Here is a 20200-nt window from a genome sequence, read left to right as displayed (position 1 = left end):
TGAAACTTGCAGGCGCAAAACGAACAAAAGACGCATGTAGGCCGACATACCCGACGCTACCACGGTGCCGTGAAAGACTTCTGCAGATTTACTGTCAGGAACGAGTGCGTCGAACAACTCCACTCACCATCGTGTGGAGCTTGAAACAAGAAAAATTACGTCATTGTCCCGTATGATCAACGCAGTGAATCGCTTAGTTTTATTTGTTTACTTATTTATTTCTATAACCACATTCGCCTAATGACATTGCAGTAGGGAGGGTAGCAATCCAAAGGATAAACAACTGCGCTGAAAGAACAAAGTCTTAAATGCTGCGATCCAAAGGGGAGCGCAGAAGCTCAAAAACCTTTGCAAAAGGTGCACGCAGATACGTGCATTTCTTTTTATTGGGGACAGTTCCCGGGAATGATTGTTTGATAACCACTGCGATTTCATTCTACAAGCGCGCTCCCTAGTGTTAAAATGAACTTTAATGATATTCGGCGTAAAGCGACCACATTGTAAACAAATGCGGTCAACTGAAATTACAATTTTCACTAATGACCACTGCTTTAACGGGGATATTGATATGTATATTGCAAATGCAGTACCTTGTTTTTTATACTTTTGTTTTTGCATTTTCACAAACTCCTTGCCAGTGACGAATTAATACTACGGATATCAAAAAGCCTACGAATGGGGGCGGGCGGGGGGGGCGGGATAGGGGGAGGATGCTTAGCGTTTAGATGGCAAAAACCGTCAGAATGACATTGATAACAGGACGCATTATTCTACGCCATTTGCACTAACACCTACCCACTGTACTTAATTACTTCCCTCAGTGCCCAGGTGACCCGTGCAACTCGTGGTTCTTGGACCGGTGCACCGAAGGCCACCGTTGCATTCTGCAAGAGCCTTCCGAGCACTTCGATTATGGCGGACAAGGACGCTGCACGCCCGAGGACAACACGCATACCTCACACAATTCGTAAATTTATCGCGTGTAAGGGTTACCTAAATGTTTTTCGAGCCCCGCGTTTCAAGAGAGTAAAAAAAAATGTGAGGGCAGGCTAAATCGCTGACTCATGTTATGCCCTCAGTGTGCGAAGGTATTTGCATGGCACGTGCTCGATTCTTTCCCAGGGCTGTTCACCCCTTAAAGAAAGCCGATTATCGGGCCGGGAGACACTTTTGCTAATTTGGGTAACCGCTCTTACATGAGTTTCACGAGCTAAATCGCTAACCTAGAAAACATAAAAACGTCGAAAATATAAAAAAGCTACTCATCAGAGGGAACCGCAGCGCACGGACAACACAGTCCGAGACACCAAAGACACGACACAAACTCACGGCCTGTGTGGTACGTTCGCTGGTTCTTTATGATGCAACTGCACCGAGTTACCCGGCTTACCAGTATTCGTGACGAAAAGGATTTGGCACGCGAGATAACGATTTAGGTGCCAAAGACAAGAGGCAGCCTCACCTACAAACTTTTCAAGCGGCGGCCTCTGATGCCCCATACTGCGACAATGACCAAACAAGTTCACCAAGTGTTCATAAACAAAACGAACTGTGTTGATTTAAAAAATAAAACAATGAAACTAGGCAATTTCTGTGGTCTTCTTGTAAAAGAAAAAAAATGAAGAATTGTGCTCTCATTCTCGCTACATTGTTAGGCCGGAACCAGCGGACGATAGGTAATTGATGATATACAAGTGTGCACAATGGCATGCAACTATAAGCAGGATTAGGAAATGCGCAGCATATATTCAACTGTCATGCAAGCAATGTCGCGCAACGACAAGAATTACCGATGTAATGCGTTTGGGCGGATAACGAAGGCCCAACAAGCACCCTGCTTTTTTAAAGGCGAAAGCAGTAGATGTCTCTTGTTTGCGGTGCCATTGGCGAAACTGCGCCGTGACGAAAAATGACCGACACCGCAAGAAATTCTCAGATTGACGTCACATTTCTCAGGGAGGTTCCTGTAAAGAAAGTAAATTATTGTCGCTGCAAAAGAAACTTTGGTACATTTCGGTCTAGGTGAGTATTCCAGGACCCACCTGGATCCTCCTGGGCCCAGGTGGGTCCAGGTGGGTACCCGGGCTTCCGGGGTTCCGGGGAACCGGGGCGTCCCTGAAGCCACGGCTGCTCCGCGGTTCTAGCTTACTAAAGGTGTGCCTAGTGCATGCGTCATTGCATACGTCACGTCGCAGCCATCTCGCTGACTAAAGGTGTGGCCTATTACGTGCACTAACATGCTGCATGGGTAACCGATTGGGGCAAGGTCCGCTACGATGACAGAGCAAAAACGTTTGATGCAACGACTGTCAACGCCACCTCACAAGCCATCTTGCACGACTCAACGATTTCTATGACAGTAAATGAGGACCCTGAGCTAAACCTCCTCAAACTATGGGCACAGCGCCGCCAGGCGGAACATCTGATTAATCGTAACCTTTTGCAACACGAAGCCCGCGCTTTGGCTAACCGCATCACTGCGCGTGCTGGGCGCTACGAAAAGCAACTGTCACGAAACCACTGGCATGATTGGTGTGAGCACCTAAGCTCCGGGACAGAAAGCAAGAAATTATGGCACGCTTTTCGGGCCATGGAGCACGGTGGTTATCATGCAAATCCATCGTCAGGAATCCGACTGGCTCTCAACCTTACGCCGGAAGATTTTGCCAAGCAAGTAGCTGTCAGCTTTTTTTCCTAATGACCAGCAGCCACCGGCAAATCCTACTTCAATTATGCGGATGATACTTTGGCCATTACGATGCCTTTCACAAAAGCCGGGATACTCGCTGCAATCGAAGGCACAAAGCAACATTCAACGCCAGCACATGACCGTCTTCCGTATGAGCTTTTTTAAAAACTTGCAAGGTGAGGCCATCGACACCTTACTCTAGGTTATGAAGAGCGTATGCATCGATGGATCTCTCCAACCTGAGTGGAAACACCCCGTAATGGGTCCCATACCTAAACCAGGAAAACCGCCAACAAGTTTTAAAGATCTCCAGCCAATTTCTTTGACACAAACGATTTGCAAATTGTTTGAGCGAATGCTGGCTACTCGGCTTTCATCGTGGCTTGAACACAGCCATAAATACCATTCAGCTCAGATCGAATTCAGGCCTTACTTAGGTACGGAAGATGGCCTAGCCATACTGGCAGATTGTGTCCTGCACGTCTCATCTTACAGTCACTTGGTGCGCACTGTGGTGGCTATTGACATAGCTAAAGCGTACGCTAATGTAAATCACGAGACCATTCTACGAAACATGGACACGCTCCTGTGGCTGTAACCCAGTGTGATATTGCCCCAAAAGAAAGAACTACCGGAAGAGTGAAAATTCAAACGAAGGTGTTTTAAGGGCTCTAAAATATTTTCTTAAAATGTTGAACCGGTACGTGACATGCAAAAAAGAAGTGTTACTGCGAATGCATTTGCATATGTGGCCTGGTACCCACACTGTACGAACGAGACGTAAACGTCTTGAGACGAGAGGTCTTGCCTTGAGACGAATACACTACTAATGAATAGAAATGTCTTGAGACGAACAGACTGCTTCAGAGGAATTTTACAAATTGGACGTGGTATAGCAATGAACAGGCAGACAGCCAATCGGTTAAAATTATGTTTGATGACAGAGATGATGGCAACTTGCGTAAAGCTAAAACAATTGCCAATAATTCAGCCAGAATGATAGGCGTGACCTTCAAGTAGTCGAATGGAAAAATACCAATTTAGATATGGTGGTACAATGCTCCACACCTGCGTTCTCTTCACAGACGGGAGCATCAGAGGCTATTACCATCTTTGTATCTAGGGGCGCGATTTTGTAGCGATTCCTTCTCCGATGATATTCCTTTTCGCACTTTTCGCGCTTTGTCAGTGGTCAGACCGACGTCCAGCACGCGTTATCAAAGCGATCAGCGGGCTGTGAACGATGGATGATAAGAGTGGCATATAATCGAGCAGTAGGCACCGCCACAAAATCGCGGCCTAGGTGTCTAGGGTTGTCTTCAAAAATAACACTCAGGTATTGACAGGGCAAATGTTTGGAATTGTTTGCAAAAATATGAACTTCAATTTTAACGACTGGAACAGAGGAATTTAGTAAGACCACCTCGCATAGGTGAACATTTAATGGGTCCCATAGTGTTTGTACGAAAAGCTCATTTATCTTGTCATCGTCGTCGTCGTTGTTGTTGTCGTCCTCGTCTTCGTTATTGTCGTCATCATCTTTGCTGCAGTTGTTGTAGTTGTTCAGTAACAGTACGGCTCACACCCCCTATAGGGGATTGGCTCAGAAATTAATGGTACCTGCCGTGGTTGCTCAGTGGCTATGGCTTTGGGCTGCTCAGAACGAGGTCGCGGGATCGAATCCCGGCCACGGCGGCCGCGTTTAGATGAGGGCGAAATGCGAAAACACCGGTGTACTTAGATTTAGGTGCACGTTAAAGAACCCAAGGTGGTCCTAATTTCCGGATTCCCCCACTACGGCGTGCCTCGTAATCAGATCGTGGTTTTCGCACGTAAAACCCCATAACAGAAATTAATGGCTTATTCCAAGTGATAGTCAGAACCACTGATCTCTACACTTTAGGAGAAGAAGAAGCCGAAAAGAGCCGATGCACTTTACATCCGCTGAAACAGTCTTAAAATTGTATGAATCCCCTATTACAAGATTAGAATACACATTCATTAACCAGCCTGCAATATTATTCGGAGTACACTGGCCTCGTTTTCATACACCACAGGTGGTCTTCGTACAAACATTAATCAATCCCTTAAATGTACGTATCTGGGAGGTGCCGCCTTTTGTGATGTGCGAGAGAACCTACAAATCATATATGATGACATCTACCCAAACAACGCGAAACTTCTCTCTTATAATATATTAAACGGCATATTTCAAGGCTATTAATTGAGTTTATCTATAAGTACGGTCATTGCGACAGACGCCTCCCGGTGTGAAGAAAAATCTGGAATTGGCATTTTCTCTCCTGCCCTAGATTGGTCATTCGCAATCAGGACTCCGGAATTCTTTTCCGTATTTCTGGCTGAATTTTTAGCTGTAGTTCTAGCCCTACGCAATCTAAATTCATCAATATCGGCGGTAGTAATAATAACATATTCTTTATCTTTATGTTCCTCGCTCACAGCAAATAGTGTCACTAACCTTTTACGTACATTTCATTTTCTAGCGACTGCCCACATAAATTTAATTCGATTGCTTTGGGTGCCTGGGCATAAAGGATTAGTCATGAACGAAATGGCTGGCAGTCTCGCGAGAGCGGCCCTGAGTGGCCCTGCATTACGATTACATCCTACAATAGCTTACCTAACGACTACTAGATTCAGGAGATATTCAATTATTCAAGACTTTTTGAACCCAGCTGTAGCTAATTTCTCAGACTATCGACACCTCCTATTCCCTTGGACCAAAAATTGCTTTCGCACCAGAAAAACAGAATTCATCTTTACCCGATTACGTTGTCGAGTACCAATATTAAACTTCTATCGTCACAGGGCTGGTCTGGTGCCCTCCACTCTGTGCCCATTCTGTGGAGATGAAACAATAGATCATTTTCTCATATTCTGTCGCCGTTTTTCTTCTCTAAGGAAAAATATTCTAGAATCAAGATTTACACAGCCGGGTTAAACTTTTCTATTCCAAATATCCTTTGTTTAGGAGCCTCCTCTCTTGGAAAGTGCCACAGGGATATTTGCTCAGCCGTGGAGGAATTTATAAGTGCTTCAAATAGATTTTCTTGAATTCTTAAAAAATTATTTCTGTTCATTTTCTCCAGTTAGCTTTACCAATTTTAGTAGATGATTTCGCAGTGTTCTTGCAAAATATCCCTGTAATTTTGCACCATCGTCTCTAGCAAGTTATCCGGACTCTACTGATATTCGTCTTCAAGGTGGGAACTGTTTTTTCACCGCTTTATTGGACTTTTCTCCCGAGCCGCTACGCCGCCGAGCTAAGCTAAGGCATGCTCAGGCGGCTACGTGGGACGCAGTTGCGGCTGCGCGTCGACTTTCCTCAAGCCGCCATGGAAGTACAAGTTGAAGGAATTGATATCTCACGCACCGAGATTTCCGAAGAAGCAGGCTGGTGCACCATTGCCCGGCGGGAACGACTTTCTCCTGGGGGCAAGCGCGCTAACCCTAACATTGCATCAGCCTCCCAAGGTGGCGTTGGAGGCCCGAACAAGGCGCAGCGAGACGAGCGCACACACAAGCAGCAAATTTTGAAACCAGGAAAGATGCCCGCCCTTCCACGTGATCACCACAATGTTGTTATCAGGACACGCGGTGGCTTCAACGTTGCAACAGTCGGGGTCGCTCGCCGCGCTTCGGCCCTATATATGGCAGCAAGCGTATCTCCACAATACGCCATGGAAGACATTGTCTGCCCAAATATAAAGCAGAACATCATCGTTGTGAGTACCCCTCACTCTTCAAATGCAGAACGGTACCACCGACTCGCCAGCTTTGAGCTCGACGGGCACCAGTTCGAGATTCGGGCTTATGAAACTGCGCCCGACTATACAGTCAAGGGAGTCATCCGAGGCCCCTCGAAGAAGACGTCAAGTCCATTCACCTCAATATCGTCAACAAGAGGAACACGACCGCCTAAGCGGCCAAAAGACTCAGCAAGACCACTTCGGTCATCATCGCCTTCGATGGTGACCGGGTCCCAACGCGGGTGTACTACGGAGGTGCAATGCTCAGGTGCAGCTTGTACAGAAAGCAGATCGACATGTGCCATCAGTGCGGACGCGTTGGCCTGCGAGGCAAAGAAAAAAACGTGTATAGCATTCGCCGCAATCGTTTCCTGGTAAAGATATAAGCTGCAGTTGCCGGGTAGCGTGACAAGCAGTCAGGGACCCTTTCATGCTATCTTGTTATATACTCTGAAAGGCAAAGCTTAAGCGTCGCCTAGGTTTTCTTCGAACTCGGCGACCAAGCGGCTTCTGTCTTCTCAACTGACACCTGCGCGTCGAGAGCAAACAGAAGTGTCAAGTTATGCGGTCACTTCTGATCCCATTTAGAGCTCGCTTTGACCGCGTTAAGCGGGGAGGTCATGAAACTTGTAATAGCGCTTGGAAGACGTCCAAAAAAAACTTGCATCTTCGCTCGCAACGCTTGTTGTTGGTTTTGTAAGTTGCTTCACTCACAAGGGCTCGGGCAGATATGAAAACGTGCCCATATCCAGGCAGCCCGGACTAAGCTGAGCCAAGCACAGCTTTCTGCTGCAGCGGACACAGGAATACTAGACTGCAGTGTACTTCCCATATAAGGTAAGAAGCCCGGTGTGGTTTGCCTAGAATTTCGAATAAGACGGCCGCTTACTACGATGTGCCTATCGTAGGCTAGGTGTTTTGTCATTTTTTCAGCGTATGCAGCCTTTCTTCTTTTCATTTTCTGCGTTCTTTCTTTGTGCCCTTTTTGCTATGGACGCATTTATAGCATGAATGCTGCTGTGAGATTTCTTAGATTGAAGTTCACTGAAATTACTGTCTCGCAAGCTGCTAACGTATTCAGGAATGCAGCTGTCAATATGCTTGTTAGTCTAGTTTAGGGTACGAAAAATCGAAATCGGTAAGTCAGATGGATGGAAGGAATGGGGGCCGTTGCGTTCAAGTGGGCACGTTAGCGTGGTTAGTCACCGCTATGCTGCGCCTAACTACATTACGCAGCTCACGATGGCCCCCGCTAGGTTAAGTGATGCGTCCCATGAGTCTATAATGAAAGGCACCAAAGAGTCATGAGCAAGCGAAAACTCCCGCAGTACACCGGATGATTTTCCTATTCTTTGCTACCATTGAATGAGAAGTAACCAAATTTATATGCCATTTAAGGAAAAGTAGCCTTGCGAAGTCAGCTCTGAAACGTTATATTTAGGTTATCGGGAAACACAAAGATAAACGTACCCGCCATGGTTGCTCAGTGGCTATGGTGTTGGGCTGTTGAGCACGAGGTCGCGGGATCGAATCCCGGCAACGGCGGCCGCATTTCAATGGGGGCGAAATGCGAAAACACCCGTGTACTTAGATTTAGGTGCACGGTAAAGAACCCCGACCTCGACTGCGCTTCCCTTCTCTTGGTATCCATTCTGTAACCCTAATGGTCCACCGGTTATCCATCCTACGCATTACAAGGCCTGCCCAGCTCCATTTCTTCCGCTTAATGTCAACTAGAATATCGGCTATCCCCGTTTGTTCTCTGATCCACACCGCTCTCTTCCTGTCTCTTAACGTTAGTCCTAAGATTTTTCGTTCCATCAGTCTTTGTGCGGTCCTTAACTTGTTCTCGAGCTTCTTTGTTAACCTCCAAGTTTCTGCCCCATATGTTAGCACCGGTAGAATGCAATGATTGTACACTTTTCTTTTCAACGACAGTGGTAAGCTCCCAGTCAGGATTTGGCAATGCCTGCCGTATGCACTCCAACCCAATCTGGCAGAAAACCAGATGGGATGATGAAGTTAGGAAATTTACAGGCGCAAGTTGGAATACACTAGACAGGGGTAATTGGAGATCGCAGGGAGAGGCCTTCGTCCTGCAGTGGACATAAAATATAGGATGATGATGATGATGAAAGAACCAAAGGTGGTCCAAATTTCCGGAGTCCCCCACTACGGCGTGCCTCATAATCATATCGTGGTTTTGGCACGTAAAACCCCATAATTAAATATTTTAATAAAGATAAACCGAAAGACGAAACGGTTCTTTGCAGGCTCCAGATGAAAGCTGCCCTGATCGCACTCTTGTTCGTCGCAGTGACGATTCTCATGTGAGTGAGACGTATGTGCCCAGAATGACGTGTCATTTCGCAACAGTGCACGATTTGTCCGAAGTGTTGTAGCCTCTGTCTATTGCGTTTATCACTGCAATTCGAACTCGAAAAAAAAGAAGATGATCACACAAAGCGTGTATTTGTTCTAGAAAGTTATTAGAAGAGGATAAACACTGCCCCGTGCTTCGCATGTCACCTTGATAATTTCACGTTACGTGTTTGGACCCTTCACCTGCACGCGCAGGCCAAATCGTGGTTCCGTTTTTGGTGAATTTTGTATGCGTTGAATTTGCAAACTTCTCTTTTATCGCTCCTCTAGTTTAACGCTTAAAAGAAGATAATGTTTCCAAGAAAGATGGTTGAACAAAAATCGGAGAACCTCACAATTTTTACGCTACATATAAGTGACTACAATGCGATAGCATTATCAGGATCGACGCATCGACGCCTTCGATTACATGGCATCCAAGATCGTGCCACTTTAGAAACGGCATCAAAACCTTTGCAAAAATAGATGGACCTAACAGATTTAAAGGACGGCTCGAGGCCGAAAACACACATGGCGTGCTGTTGCCAGGGTCCCTTACAAACGCCTTTCATAACATTGCGTCCGGGATCGGTTACATTTATTTTGTGACGAAATTTTAGCAACCAATGCATTATAATGGTATAGCATTCACAAAATACGTCCACAGGAGAGAAATGGGGACAAACATGATGTCGAAACATTTCATGACTTCTATTGCAATAGCTGTTATATGGACACTCCATGCGCATTTCTGCCGTCATCGTCGCTGTCGCCGTGATGTTCCGTATAAAGCACAAGCACGATAACATCTTCGCCGCGCGTCCTATGCTGTATGTGCGAGTGAAAGCTTGCGAGGGTCAGCTGACGATCGCGGCTAACTCTCGTGCGCCCAAGGGAATAAAGCGGGGAGGAAGCACGCCGCATTCTGCCGGGGGGATGGGAGGGACGGGGGGAGGGGGTGGCTTTCTGTTCCGGCGGCTGCTGCGTACGGCACGGCCGCGCGGGCGCCTTATCTTAAAATCAATCTGCGATGTGGAAAAAATGCGCGGTCGTGCGGGCTTCACCTTCAAAGCAATCCGCGATGTAGACAAAGTGCGCCGAGTACCGGTAGCTTCGTACGCGCTGTGCTTTCGACGCTTAGTTCGCGATGAACCGAGCGGCAGTGCAAACATCAATTCACTCGCTGCTGCCGCCGCGCTTCCTCATCCCAGCGTTCTGACAGAGAGTTTCTGCGGACATCGAGTGCGATGTAGTCGTGTTTGCCTGTGCGCGCGTGATACCGTGCTCGTTAATTTAGTTAGTAAGCGAATGTTTACAGGTTTATACGGCCGATAACACTACTTTCCTTACTGCGTATAGCAATCTACTAATTTGCTATCTCAATCGATGCTTCTCCTTTCCGCCGAAACTGCGACTTTTTTCTTACGTCATATCTCTTGCGCCCAACTCGCAGCGTCTCGGCTACGCAGCCTCTGAACTGCGCCGCAGTGACATGCAGTCCAGGCAGCTGCGGACACGTGGAGTGCGCCTGTGGAATGCACAAGGACGAGTGCGGTTGCTGCGACATCTGCTACAAGGTGCGAGGCCTTCAATAGACTGATTTCACTGCGTTTTAAAGCGCACGCGTACCAGCACCGCTGACGTCACAATCACAATCTCCGCTTTTCGGGTTCAGTGCAACCTTGAACCACATGTGGAGGGTAACTGCACGGCGAATTTTGCCAGTGGGTTTTTGAGATGCAGGGTGGCGGTAACCTCTCATCGACCACGTTCCCTGAATTGTCGCTTAATTTATTTTAAACTCCTTCAGCTATCATATAAAGCATTACACCAGGTCTCCAAAGTTAAATAAGAGGAAAACATGATTGATAAATAGAAGCAGGTCAAAGACAATCAAAGGAAATGGGAGAAGCAGCAAACAGTCGCAAAACACATGTATCACAGTGATGACGCAGATATCTCGGTGGGCATAATTGTTGCATTTTCTGTAGGCGATCGGTTCCACTCATATATTTTGGGGGCCACCTGGTACTTTTAGGCCGTTTGGTAGCAGGGTCACTTAGTTTTTTTGAACGTCCTCAGGATTGACAGCACGCGGGAGTCTTCAGTCCCGTTCCATTGAAAGGGACCCGCAGCATACAGGGATAAAAAATTGGACTCCGATCCACGCTGTGAACGTGGCTGGACAGCAAAGCTGTAAACGACTACATAACAATTACCCTTTGCGACGTAGCTTGAAATTAGTCACATGGCGACATTCACATGCACTTTACCTTATTTACCTTTTTACCAAAGACGTTCTGCGGCGTTTGCACGAACGTTTGTCCAGTGTACCTAATTATTTCCCGCAGTGCCCAGGTGATCAGTGCAACACGTGGGACAAGGACCTGTGTACCGAAGGCCACCGGTGCATTCTGGAAGACCCTTGCAGGCGCTTCGAGCAAGGTGGACAAGGACGCTGCTGGCCCGAGGACAACACGAGGACCTCACACGCATCGTAAATTTGTCGCGTGTAAGAGTTACCTAAATGTTCTTTTTTACTCCCGCGCTTAAAGAGAGTAGAAAAAAAAAAGTTGGTGTCCAATCCACTCTGTGAAGGTGGTTGGACAGCGAAGCTGTAAACGACCACTAGAATAATTACCCATTGCGACATAGCTTGAAATTATTCACATGGTGACATTCACATGCACTTTCAACGGCCTGCTACTTGGCTTGCGCCGCTACTTCGTGCACCTACAAAGAGTGGACCAGGGTGAACATGCAGAACTGCACTTAACCACACTTTCGCCGCACCTCGTATGCACGCTACTCTTCAGGAGTCCTCATTATATGTTGCCTTCTAACCGCACCGTCACAACACAAATGAGTCGCTAGGCGGTTTCTTCTTTTACATACAAAAGTGCAGTTACGTCACTCACTGCTTCGTATGCTACAGTTGCGGCTTCCCGGCCACGGATGCGCGGAGGCGAGTGCCATCTTTTGGAGCTGAAGGGAACCCAGCGGCGCACATTTACCGCTTATTGGTTGAGTTTTTGCCACGTACACGACAAACGCATTGGAGGGGGGATAGAGGTACGCAGATTCGCCTGGCAACAAAAAAAAAAAAAAAACCACCGTGGGCAGCTTGCACTAGTGAGTAAACAGCGGAGCTGGTGATCGACCTAGCTTCTTCCAGGTTTTACTAGGCTTGGCTAAGTTTTGCTAGGAAATGCTAAGTGCTGCTAGGCACGGTATTCCGAATCAGCTCGCCGCCGACGCGCAGATTTTCGCTTAGCCGCGCGACGAGCTTCAAGATGAGCGGCTTCTTCTTCGGGTGTCCGGATCTTCTTTGGTCGTCCTATGTCAAGGCTACATGTACTCGCCACAGCGTCAACAAGAGTTGTGCCGCCGTCGCGGCGGCTCCGAGCGTTATCTCCCCGGTGACGTCACGGCCAAGCTGCGCCTCCACACTTGCCGGGGCGTGGCTGGTCGAAACCTGGCGAGCCACCGCCAGAGGTGCCGGCAGCAGTCACAGACTAAAACCCCTATATATAAATAGTAGCGCCATTCTTAGATCTTGCCGCCACCGCGCTCACCCCGGCGTTTGCTCCTTGCCGCCTTCTGTCGCCCCAGTCTCCTCCGCTCCCCCATTGGCCAATCTGTGTCACGTGGAAGCACGCGTTGCGCTTTTGTATATTTTTTTTCTTTCCAGCGCGCTCCGACTGCCATTCTCGGGCCTGTGCGACGAAAGTGCTGTACGCACAAACGGATCAAAAGTGTTAGGGACAAGAACTTCGTTGTGATGGCATGCTGATGCGCCTTAAGTTGCCGCAACCAACAAGACGAGGGCAAAAGGCTTTTTTTGTTTACCATCCGGCGTGCGCAAACGCTTGCTGCCCACTTCATATTTGCGCCGTCTCGCATCGTCGCGTTGCTACTTCCAAAACGGCATTATTAAGACCAGTTACTGACTGACGAAGCAAAATCGCGCCTCGAAAACTTCTCCGCAGGGCGCGATCGAAGTTTTCTTCGGATTTCCTCTGGTAGCGCGTTAGCTGGCGTCTGCCATGGCAGGCCCGACACAGGCGGCGCCACTGTCGATATCGCGCCTCATGGAGGAAGGAAACAAAACAGGAGAGGCCCTGACGTCACTTTTTTGAAGCCGGAAGTGCAGCCATGTTGGTGTGCCACCTCTCTTTGCGCCTCCAATCAGGGGTTCTGCAGCTCGCCGGAGCAGATGGGCGCGAACTTTGAACCTGCGGCCGGAAGTGTGTGCTGCCGACGCGCGTCAAAACAAAGCTTACGACACTTCTGTAGCAGGTTTAGTGAAGCAGACGCGCTCCTATGTTTTTCCGTGGCACGTTGAAGAAGACGACGAAGACCCGCGCCGTGATTGCTTGAGTGTATCTATTGCTGGCCGACACTCACACTCACAGACCCAAAACACAGCTTTCAAGCTTACGCACCACACTCCAAAGTCAGCTTTTCTCGCGAACAAAAGGTGCTGCGGGAAAGACACCGGCGGAAAAATCTTATCTCACTTTTCAGAGAGACCGAGAGCAGCAGCGAAGCTTCAGGAGCGCGGTTGTCATGGCAACGTTGACATTTGGGGTACCCATCCCAGTGCTCCTTTGCGAAAAACAGCACGTGACTTCCGCCACACCTTCTCCAATACGCTCGTGCTGGCCAGGGCCTCTCCTGGGGTTTCCTTCCTCCATGTCGCGCCTCGATCGCGCTGGTCGCGCCGAGCGCGATAGTGGAACGGAGGAGGAGGGAAGTGGATGGCGCTACTTTTTATATATAGGGGTTTTGTCACAGAGACCGCGCGCTTTCAGCGCGAACGCGGGGAAACGGGGAAGCGCGAATGGGGTCGGCAGCAGCTCTGCGCGCTGCCTCGTTGATGCTGCTACAATTTTCGTTGATGTTTTTTCGTTGATGCTGCTACAACGAAAGACTGCGCGTTTCTAACGCGTTTGTGCTAGCGCGTTACGGCCCGTGCAAGAAGCTGGTGTAAGACGCCGTGGCCTCTCCGCCTTACCCCCGTATTCATAAACGCTGATGGCGTCGGCAAACGCGGTGCACGTTCCGGCATGTGTAAACGGCTGCGTAAGACGCTGTGGCCTCTTCCCCTTAGAGTACTGCACGTTTCTAACGCGTTTGTGCTAGCGTCCCCTTAAGCGGGAGATGGTGCAATTATAATGAAGGGCGCTGTTATAAAATAGGAATGACGTCACATATGGCGCGTGTCATTGGTGGAAGTCAATCGTTCGATTTAGTGCGGCGAGACTGGGCGAATTACACGGAAGATTCACGGTTTACCGATGATTCCCTCCGGAGCTTCGCCCACTCATCATCATTCACCCCGTGGATATGCGGTGTTTTTTTTCTCTCTCTCTCTCTCGCTCTCATTTTCTCTCTCTTTCTCCCGAGCATAGCACGCGGCGTGCGCATGCTCTCCGTCCCTCTCCTTAACGTCCCATGTCAAGGCAACATATGCACGGCACGGAGAGGTGGCGAACCACACGCCGCTCCCCGATGTGGTTGGTAGGCAACGCGCAGTGACGTCATCGTTCAGTTTTTGTACACGCTGCACGGACTGACGGAAAGATTAAACAACCCCGCTGTTAAAATTGAAACAAGCAGAATTGAAACTAGCAGCCGCGAAACGAATGAAAGACGCATGCAGGTCGACATACCCAACGCTACCAGGCCGCCGTGAAACACGTCTATATACAGGCTTTAAAAAATCAACGTAAGGAATCGCTTAGATTTATTTATTTCGATACCTACATTCGTCTAATGGCATTGCAGTGCGTTGAAAATGAGTGCTCCGAAAAAAAAAGTGTTTTGAATGTTTAGATCCACAGGGGAGCGCAGAAGCTCAAGAACTCTTACAAAATGTGCACGCAAATTCGCGAATTCGTTATTGATCGGACAGTTTTACGGCATGAATGTTTGATAACCACTTCGATTTCTGTCTACAAGCACGCTTCCTGGTGTTCAAATGAAATTTAATGAAATTCGCGTAACGATCAAAGCCACTTTGTAAACAAATGGGGCGAAATGAATGTACAATTTTCGCTAAGGTGACCGCTGCTTTAATGGGGATATTGAGGATCTGTATGTTGTAAATATAGAACTTTGTTTTCTATTCTCTTTTTTGCATTTCCACGTACTGCATGCCAGTGACGAATTAAGAATACGGCTACCAAAAAGACTAGGAGTAGGGGGGAACGGGAGAGGAGGAGGATGCTTATAAGCCTTTAGATGGCGATGACATGTTAGAATTACATTGACAACAGGGCTCATTATTCTGCGGCGTTTGCACGAACTCTTGCCCACTGTACCTAATTACTTCCCGCAGTGCCCAGGTGATCAGTGCCACTCGTGGATCTTGGACCAGTGTGCCACCGGTGCATTCTTGAAGACACCTCCAAGCACTTCGAGTTTGGCGACCAAGGACGCTGCACGTCTGAGAACAACACGGAGACCTCACACACTTCGCAAATTTGTCGCGTGTAATGGTTACCTAAATGTTTTTTTTTTACTCCCGTTTTAAGGGAGTAAAAATAAAAGCGAGGGCAGGCTAAATCGCTAAGACTCATGTTGTGCCCACAGTATGCGAAGGCATTTGCATGGCACGGGCTAGATTATTTCCCAGGACAGTTCACCCCTTAAAGAAAGCCGATTATCGGGCTGTTAGGCACCTTTGCTAATTTGGGTGACCGGTCTTACATGAGTCTCGCGAGCTAAATCGCTAACCTAGAAAACATTCAATTTGGACTCCAGACTATACTTGCGTCCCCCCGGACGAGTGTCGCCACGTGCAAGTCACCCTCATGCTGTCATGCCCTATGTGCCACGCGTTGATGCCTTCAAATTTTCCTTTCTTGTGAAAACTATAGTCGATTGAAACAGCCTTGACGCAGATGTATTTATTGAAACACACACAACTGAATCATTTGAGCGTAAACTGTCATTATGTGCTTGCTGAAGGCATTGTTTGTTTATTGCGGAACTGGCGTTACGTGTTTGTTAAAAATTATTTTATTGCGATAGCAATTATATGGACACTTCAACCGGATTTCTGCCGTCGGCGTCGCCGTCGCCGTCGCCGTAGCCGTAGCCGTCGCCGTCGTCGTCGCCGTCGCCGTGAGGTTCCGTATAGATAAAATCTTCACCGCGCGCCGTATGCCCGAGCGCAAGCGTGCTGGGACGCACGCACTCAATCCCCCACGCGCAAGCAACGAAGCGGGAAGCCAGCGCCGGAGGGAGCGGGGGGGGGGGGGGGGGGGGGGGCACTTCTACTGTGCCAACAACCGCGCTCGTCGCTCGGCCGCACGGTCTCTTATCTCTCCCGCGCGCAAGCAAGGAAGCGGGAAGCCAGCGCCGGAGGAAGCGGGGGGGGGGGGGGGGGGGGCGCACTTTTCTTTTGCCAACAACCGCGCTCGTCGCTCGCCGCACCGTCTCTTATCTCCACACGGCTCTGACCTTTATGAGCCGTGCATTCGCGGCTGAGTTCCTGTTGAAGCGATAGACCGCACGTACCTTCGCCCGCAGCGGCGTATGCTTGCTGCCAGCGTTTTGACAGTCGTTGTCTGCAGTCATTCAGTGTGATCTCTTCATGTTTGTTTGTGCGCGCTCACACCACGCTTGTTCATTCAGTTAGTAATAGTCGGGTCACATTTTCCAACGCACGCTACACATGTAATGCTGCCCGGATCGGCAGTGCAGCGCTACAGGTGTGTCCCTTCGCACGCGCGCTGCCCACGGGAAGCGCTTCTCATCAACACCACCGTTTCGCACGCGCCTTCTCGTGGTCATCGAGTCTCTCTTCATGTCGGTCTACTTACGCCGCAGCACACCTGCTTACTTAATCAGCTCATGTTTACTACAATTCATATTGTTACCAAAGCCGCTCACCTTACTTCGTATGACATTGCTGTGTTGCTATCGCATTCATTGCTTCGCCGTTAGGGTGAAACTGTGACATTTTTTCCCCACCCCTGTAACAGCCCGCAAGGGCTAACAGTATTGGAAATAAATAAATAAATAAATAAATAAATAAATAAATAAATAAATAAATAAATAAATAAATAAATAAATAAATAAATAAATAAATAAATAAATAAATAAATAAGCAAGAAAGCATGTCGAAAATATAAAAAAAAATTATGGTTGATCCCACTTTCATAGGAATCGGTAGAACACAAAAGTGAAACGTGTCTTCACAGAAGCTGTTGCATGTTTGCTTCGTGAACTCGCGGTCCGCTGCAGCGGAAGGCGCACGACTTGCGGGCCGGCAACCATGTCGCAGGTTTGTTCGCGCGCGGCGTCCTGTTGGCGAGTGGCTTCGGTGAAGCTGTGAGCATTCTGGTCGAGCTCTGTAGCGGCTACGGCAGCGAGTCGAGCTGCGATGCGCACTGCTGCAGGAATGCCAGTGGCAGAGATCGCACCGTGCGCCGCGAACGCGCGAAGGCATTCTGCTTCACGCTGACGTGTCTCTCGCCGGAGCAAAGCGAGATTCGCCCTTTGGTTGTCTGTGGTGGTGCCATCGCAAGCGAAGCAGTAGGCGATGCACTGCTGATGCATGTTGAAGGCGCAATCCGTAGGCGACGAGGCGCCACTGGCTAATCCGACGCCAACTGCCTACTCGAGGCCACTGAAGTACATGCACTGATCTGATCTTCGTGCTTGTGGTTTAGACGTCCTTGTGGCTTTGTTTATTGCGCTTTATAGGCCTTCATTGCCGTAAATTTCAGAGCAATCTATACTTTTCGAAGTGCAGAAGACGGTGCGAACACGCACAATCGCTACTACTTACAACGGTTCAGCTTGTCGAGGTGGTCAAATCTAAACGCGCCAGGCGTGTCAATGCACTGGCTTGCTCGTGATAAATTCAAAAGGGCGTTTCATGTAGCGTGTCGAGGCGTTCGTCTGTGGCGTAATGGTTTCAGCATCGGGCTTTTCTTCCAGAGTTCCTGTTTTCGAATCCTGCCTTCAGACAATATTAATAATGTTTTACAGCGAAGCTGTATACCTCTACCAGCCAAGGAAATTTTCGTGTCATTGGCATATGCAAAAAACGCCAGGCTAAAAATTAAATATGAACAGCATATCACCTTTGAAATCAGGCACACATCATACAGCTCAGAGCTCGTTTTCAAAAGAAAATCCACAAAACAAGTATCAAAACCACATGATGGATGATAAGGCGCGTGCGAACAATGGGAACACCCTCCGACGCGTCCCGGTAAAGATTAGATTTGCAGCTACTTTGAAAGGGTTGACGTCATTCAAAACCCTCGTGAAACCAGTGTCTCTGGTTTTACTCTTTGTAGAGCCACGTGTGTGAATTCAAGTGACGTCACGAAGGGTAATCGTTGTGGGTGTCGTTTACAGCGTTCCTTCTCCCGCGTGTGTTTCCCGGTAAATATTACGGTTGCGTAATCTACTCCGAGTGGAAAAGTACCCAACAGTATAGAAATCACGTAGTGACGTCACCACGGTCTAGCAACTCATTCAGTTCATTCCAGGCTGCCATGGGTAGACTACGGAAAGTAAGGACGCCAGAAGAATAGCGTGAATATAATGTCGTTGTGAAGTAATAGAGGGTGTAGCTGAAAGTGTACAATCATTGCATTCTACCAGTGCTAACATGTGTGGCAGAAACTTGGAGGTTAACAAAGCAGCTCGAACATACGTTAAGGACCGCACAAAGAGCGAGGGAACAAAAAATGTTAGTCCTAACGTTAAGAGACATGAAGAGAACGGTGTGGATCACAGAACAAACGGAGATAGCCGATATTCTAGTTGACATTAAGCGGGAAAGGGGGTGCTGGGCAGGCCATGTTGTGCGTAGGATAGATAACCGGTGGACCATTAGAGTTACAGAATAGATACCAAGAGAAGGGAAGCGCAGTCGAGGACTGCCGAAAACTATAGGTGGAGTGATGAGGTTGGAAAATTCGCAGGCGCATGTTGGAATCAGCTAGCGGAAGACAGGGGTAATTGGAGATCGCAGGGAGAGGCTTTCGTCCTGCAGTGGACATAAATATAGGCTGATGAAATTTATCAGATGCTAAGTGGAATCGAACCCACGTCACACGGGTTCCTCAAGGACAGCAACCCGGTGCATTAGCAGGCTGCGCCACAAATGCAGTAGGTATGTGCCACTCTATAACACAGTAGGTCGTGCTCTATAATGAGCCTCACGCCATCTTGGGTCGCTGAGGATATGTGCCACTGAGTGTGCGGCAAGCGAGGGACCAATTCTCAGCGTTCGCAGGCACCGGCGCCCCACGCTTCTCGTCTCGGAGGCCACTGGCTGACTTCACGACAGTGTCACTAGAAGGCGCCGAGTGTTCTTAGAGAAGCACGAAAGAGGAGTCCCGCCGCAGTACACGCCTCATACATAACTCGTTTGTCAACACGCTGTGTCGCTGTATTGATTCAATGATAACGCATCACCGCCGACAGTCATCGTGAGGTGGGTTCCGTCGCAATTTTTTTAATGCTCGATTTCAGGAATTTAATGTCAGGAATTTTAGAATACTCGCTTGTGTCATACATGGACATTACTGCGTAGCCAGCATACGGAAAGGCACGTGAAACTGGGGCCATTTCTCGCCAACTGTGATACAAACACTAAGCTATGCCTGAAAGTTTCATCTTAAATGAACGGTCAGCACTTTTGAAAGCCCTCACATATACATTTCAGCGGTATATCTAATCCAGCTATTTTGAGCATTGTAACACTGTTAGAGCAGCAATAGCGTTGTCTAAGGTGTCCGTGTTTGTTAAGCTAATTATTTTTCAGAAATCTTGTCCTGATTTTAATATAACTGCTGTTGAGAGTCATGCGGCAATCGTCACTTTCGGAACCTTGCGCATATGTCAAAGTGCAGTCAAACGCACTGGCTATGGTGATACAATGCTTCACTCCTGCGTTCTCTTCACAGAGGGAAGCATCAGTCGCTATCACGGCCTTTGTATCTAGATGTATAAGGTTGTCTTCCAAAATACCATTCAGGTATTGACAGGGCAAATGTTTGGCATTGTTTGGAAAAATATCATCAACTTCAATTTTACCGACTGGAACAGAGGAATTTAGTAGGACCACCTCGCATAGGTGAACATTTATTGGGTCCAAAAGTTTTTGTACAAAAATCTCGTTATTCTTGTTGTTGTTGTTGTTGTCGTCGGCGTCGTTGTTGTTGTTGTTGTTCAATGACAGTACTGCGCACACCCTATTTGGCTAAAAATTAATGATCTATTCCAAGTGAGAGTCCGGCCCACTGATATTTATACTTTAGGAGCAGTTGGTTTTGTAAGTTGCTGCCCTCACCGGTCTCTGGCAGATATAAAACGTAGAACAGATCAGTAGTCAGAATCCCTTGTT

The 20200-nt window shown here is 48.2% G+C and overlaps 2 protein-coding genes across 11 annotated transcripts in view; one reads left to right on the top strand and one right to left on the bottom strand.

Moving 5' to 3' along the window:
* LOC125945437 (lysosomal alpha-mannosidase-like) overlaps nt 1-20200 on the bottom strand; it is a 252278-nt gene that overhangs the window by 74227 nt on the left and 157851 nt on the right. The gene's annotated exons all lie outside the window — the stretch shown is intronic.
* The window catches only part of LOC119452938 (8.6 kDa transglutaminase substrate), a 65158-nt gene that overhangs the window by 10352 nt on the left and 34606 nt on the right, over nt 1-20200 (top strand). For 3 of the 10 annotated variants that reach the window (XM_049667408.1, XM_049667409.1, XM_049667407.1), the window contains exons 4-5: nt 8733-8789; nt 10274-10397. The exons of 1 other annotated variant lie outside the window; for it this stretch is intronic. In XM_049667408.1, coding sequence (XP_049523365.1) covers nt 8733-8789; nt 10274-10397 — 181 coding nt within the window. Of the gene's footprint in view, nt 1-821; nt 1583-7156; nt 7297-8732; nt 8790-10273; nt 10398-11171; nt 11310-15163; nt 15836-20200 lie in introns of those variants that run through there. 6 more of the 10 variants (XM_049667410.1, XM_049667411.1, XM_049667406.1 and 3 more) reach the window with 6 other exon arrangements.

The sequence above is a fragment of the Dermacentor silvarum genome, chromosome 5, assembly GCF_013339745.2.
Source record: "Dermacentor silvarum isolate Dsil-2018 chromosome 5, BIME_Dsil_1.4, whole genome shotgun sequence".
NCBI classification, from domain to species: domain Eukaryota; kingdom Metazoa; phylum Arthropoda; class Arachnida; order Ixodida; family Ixodidae; genus Dermacentor; species Dermacentor silvarum.
Note: the sequence above shows the minus strand (reverse complement) of the source record. Positions and strands in the feature narration are given on the sequence as shown.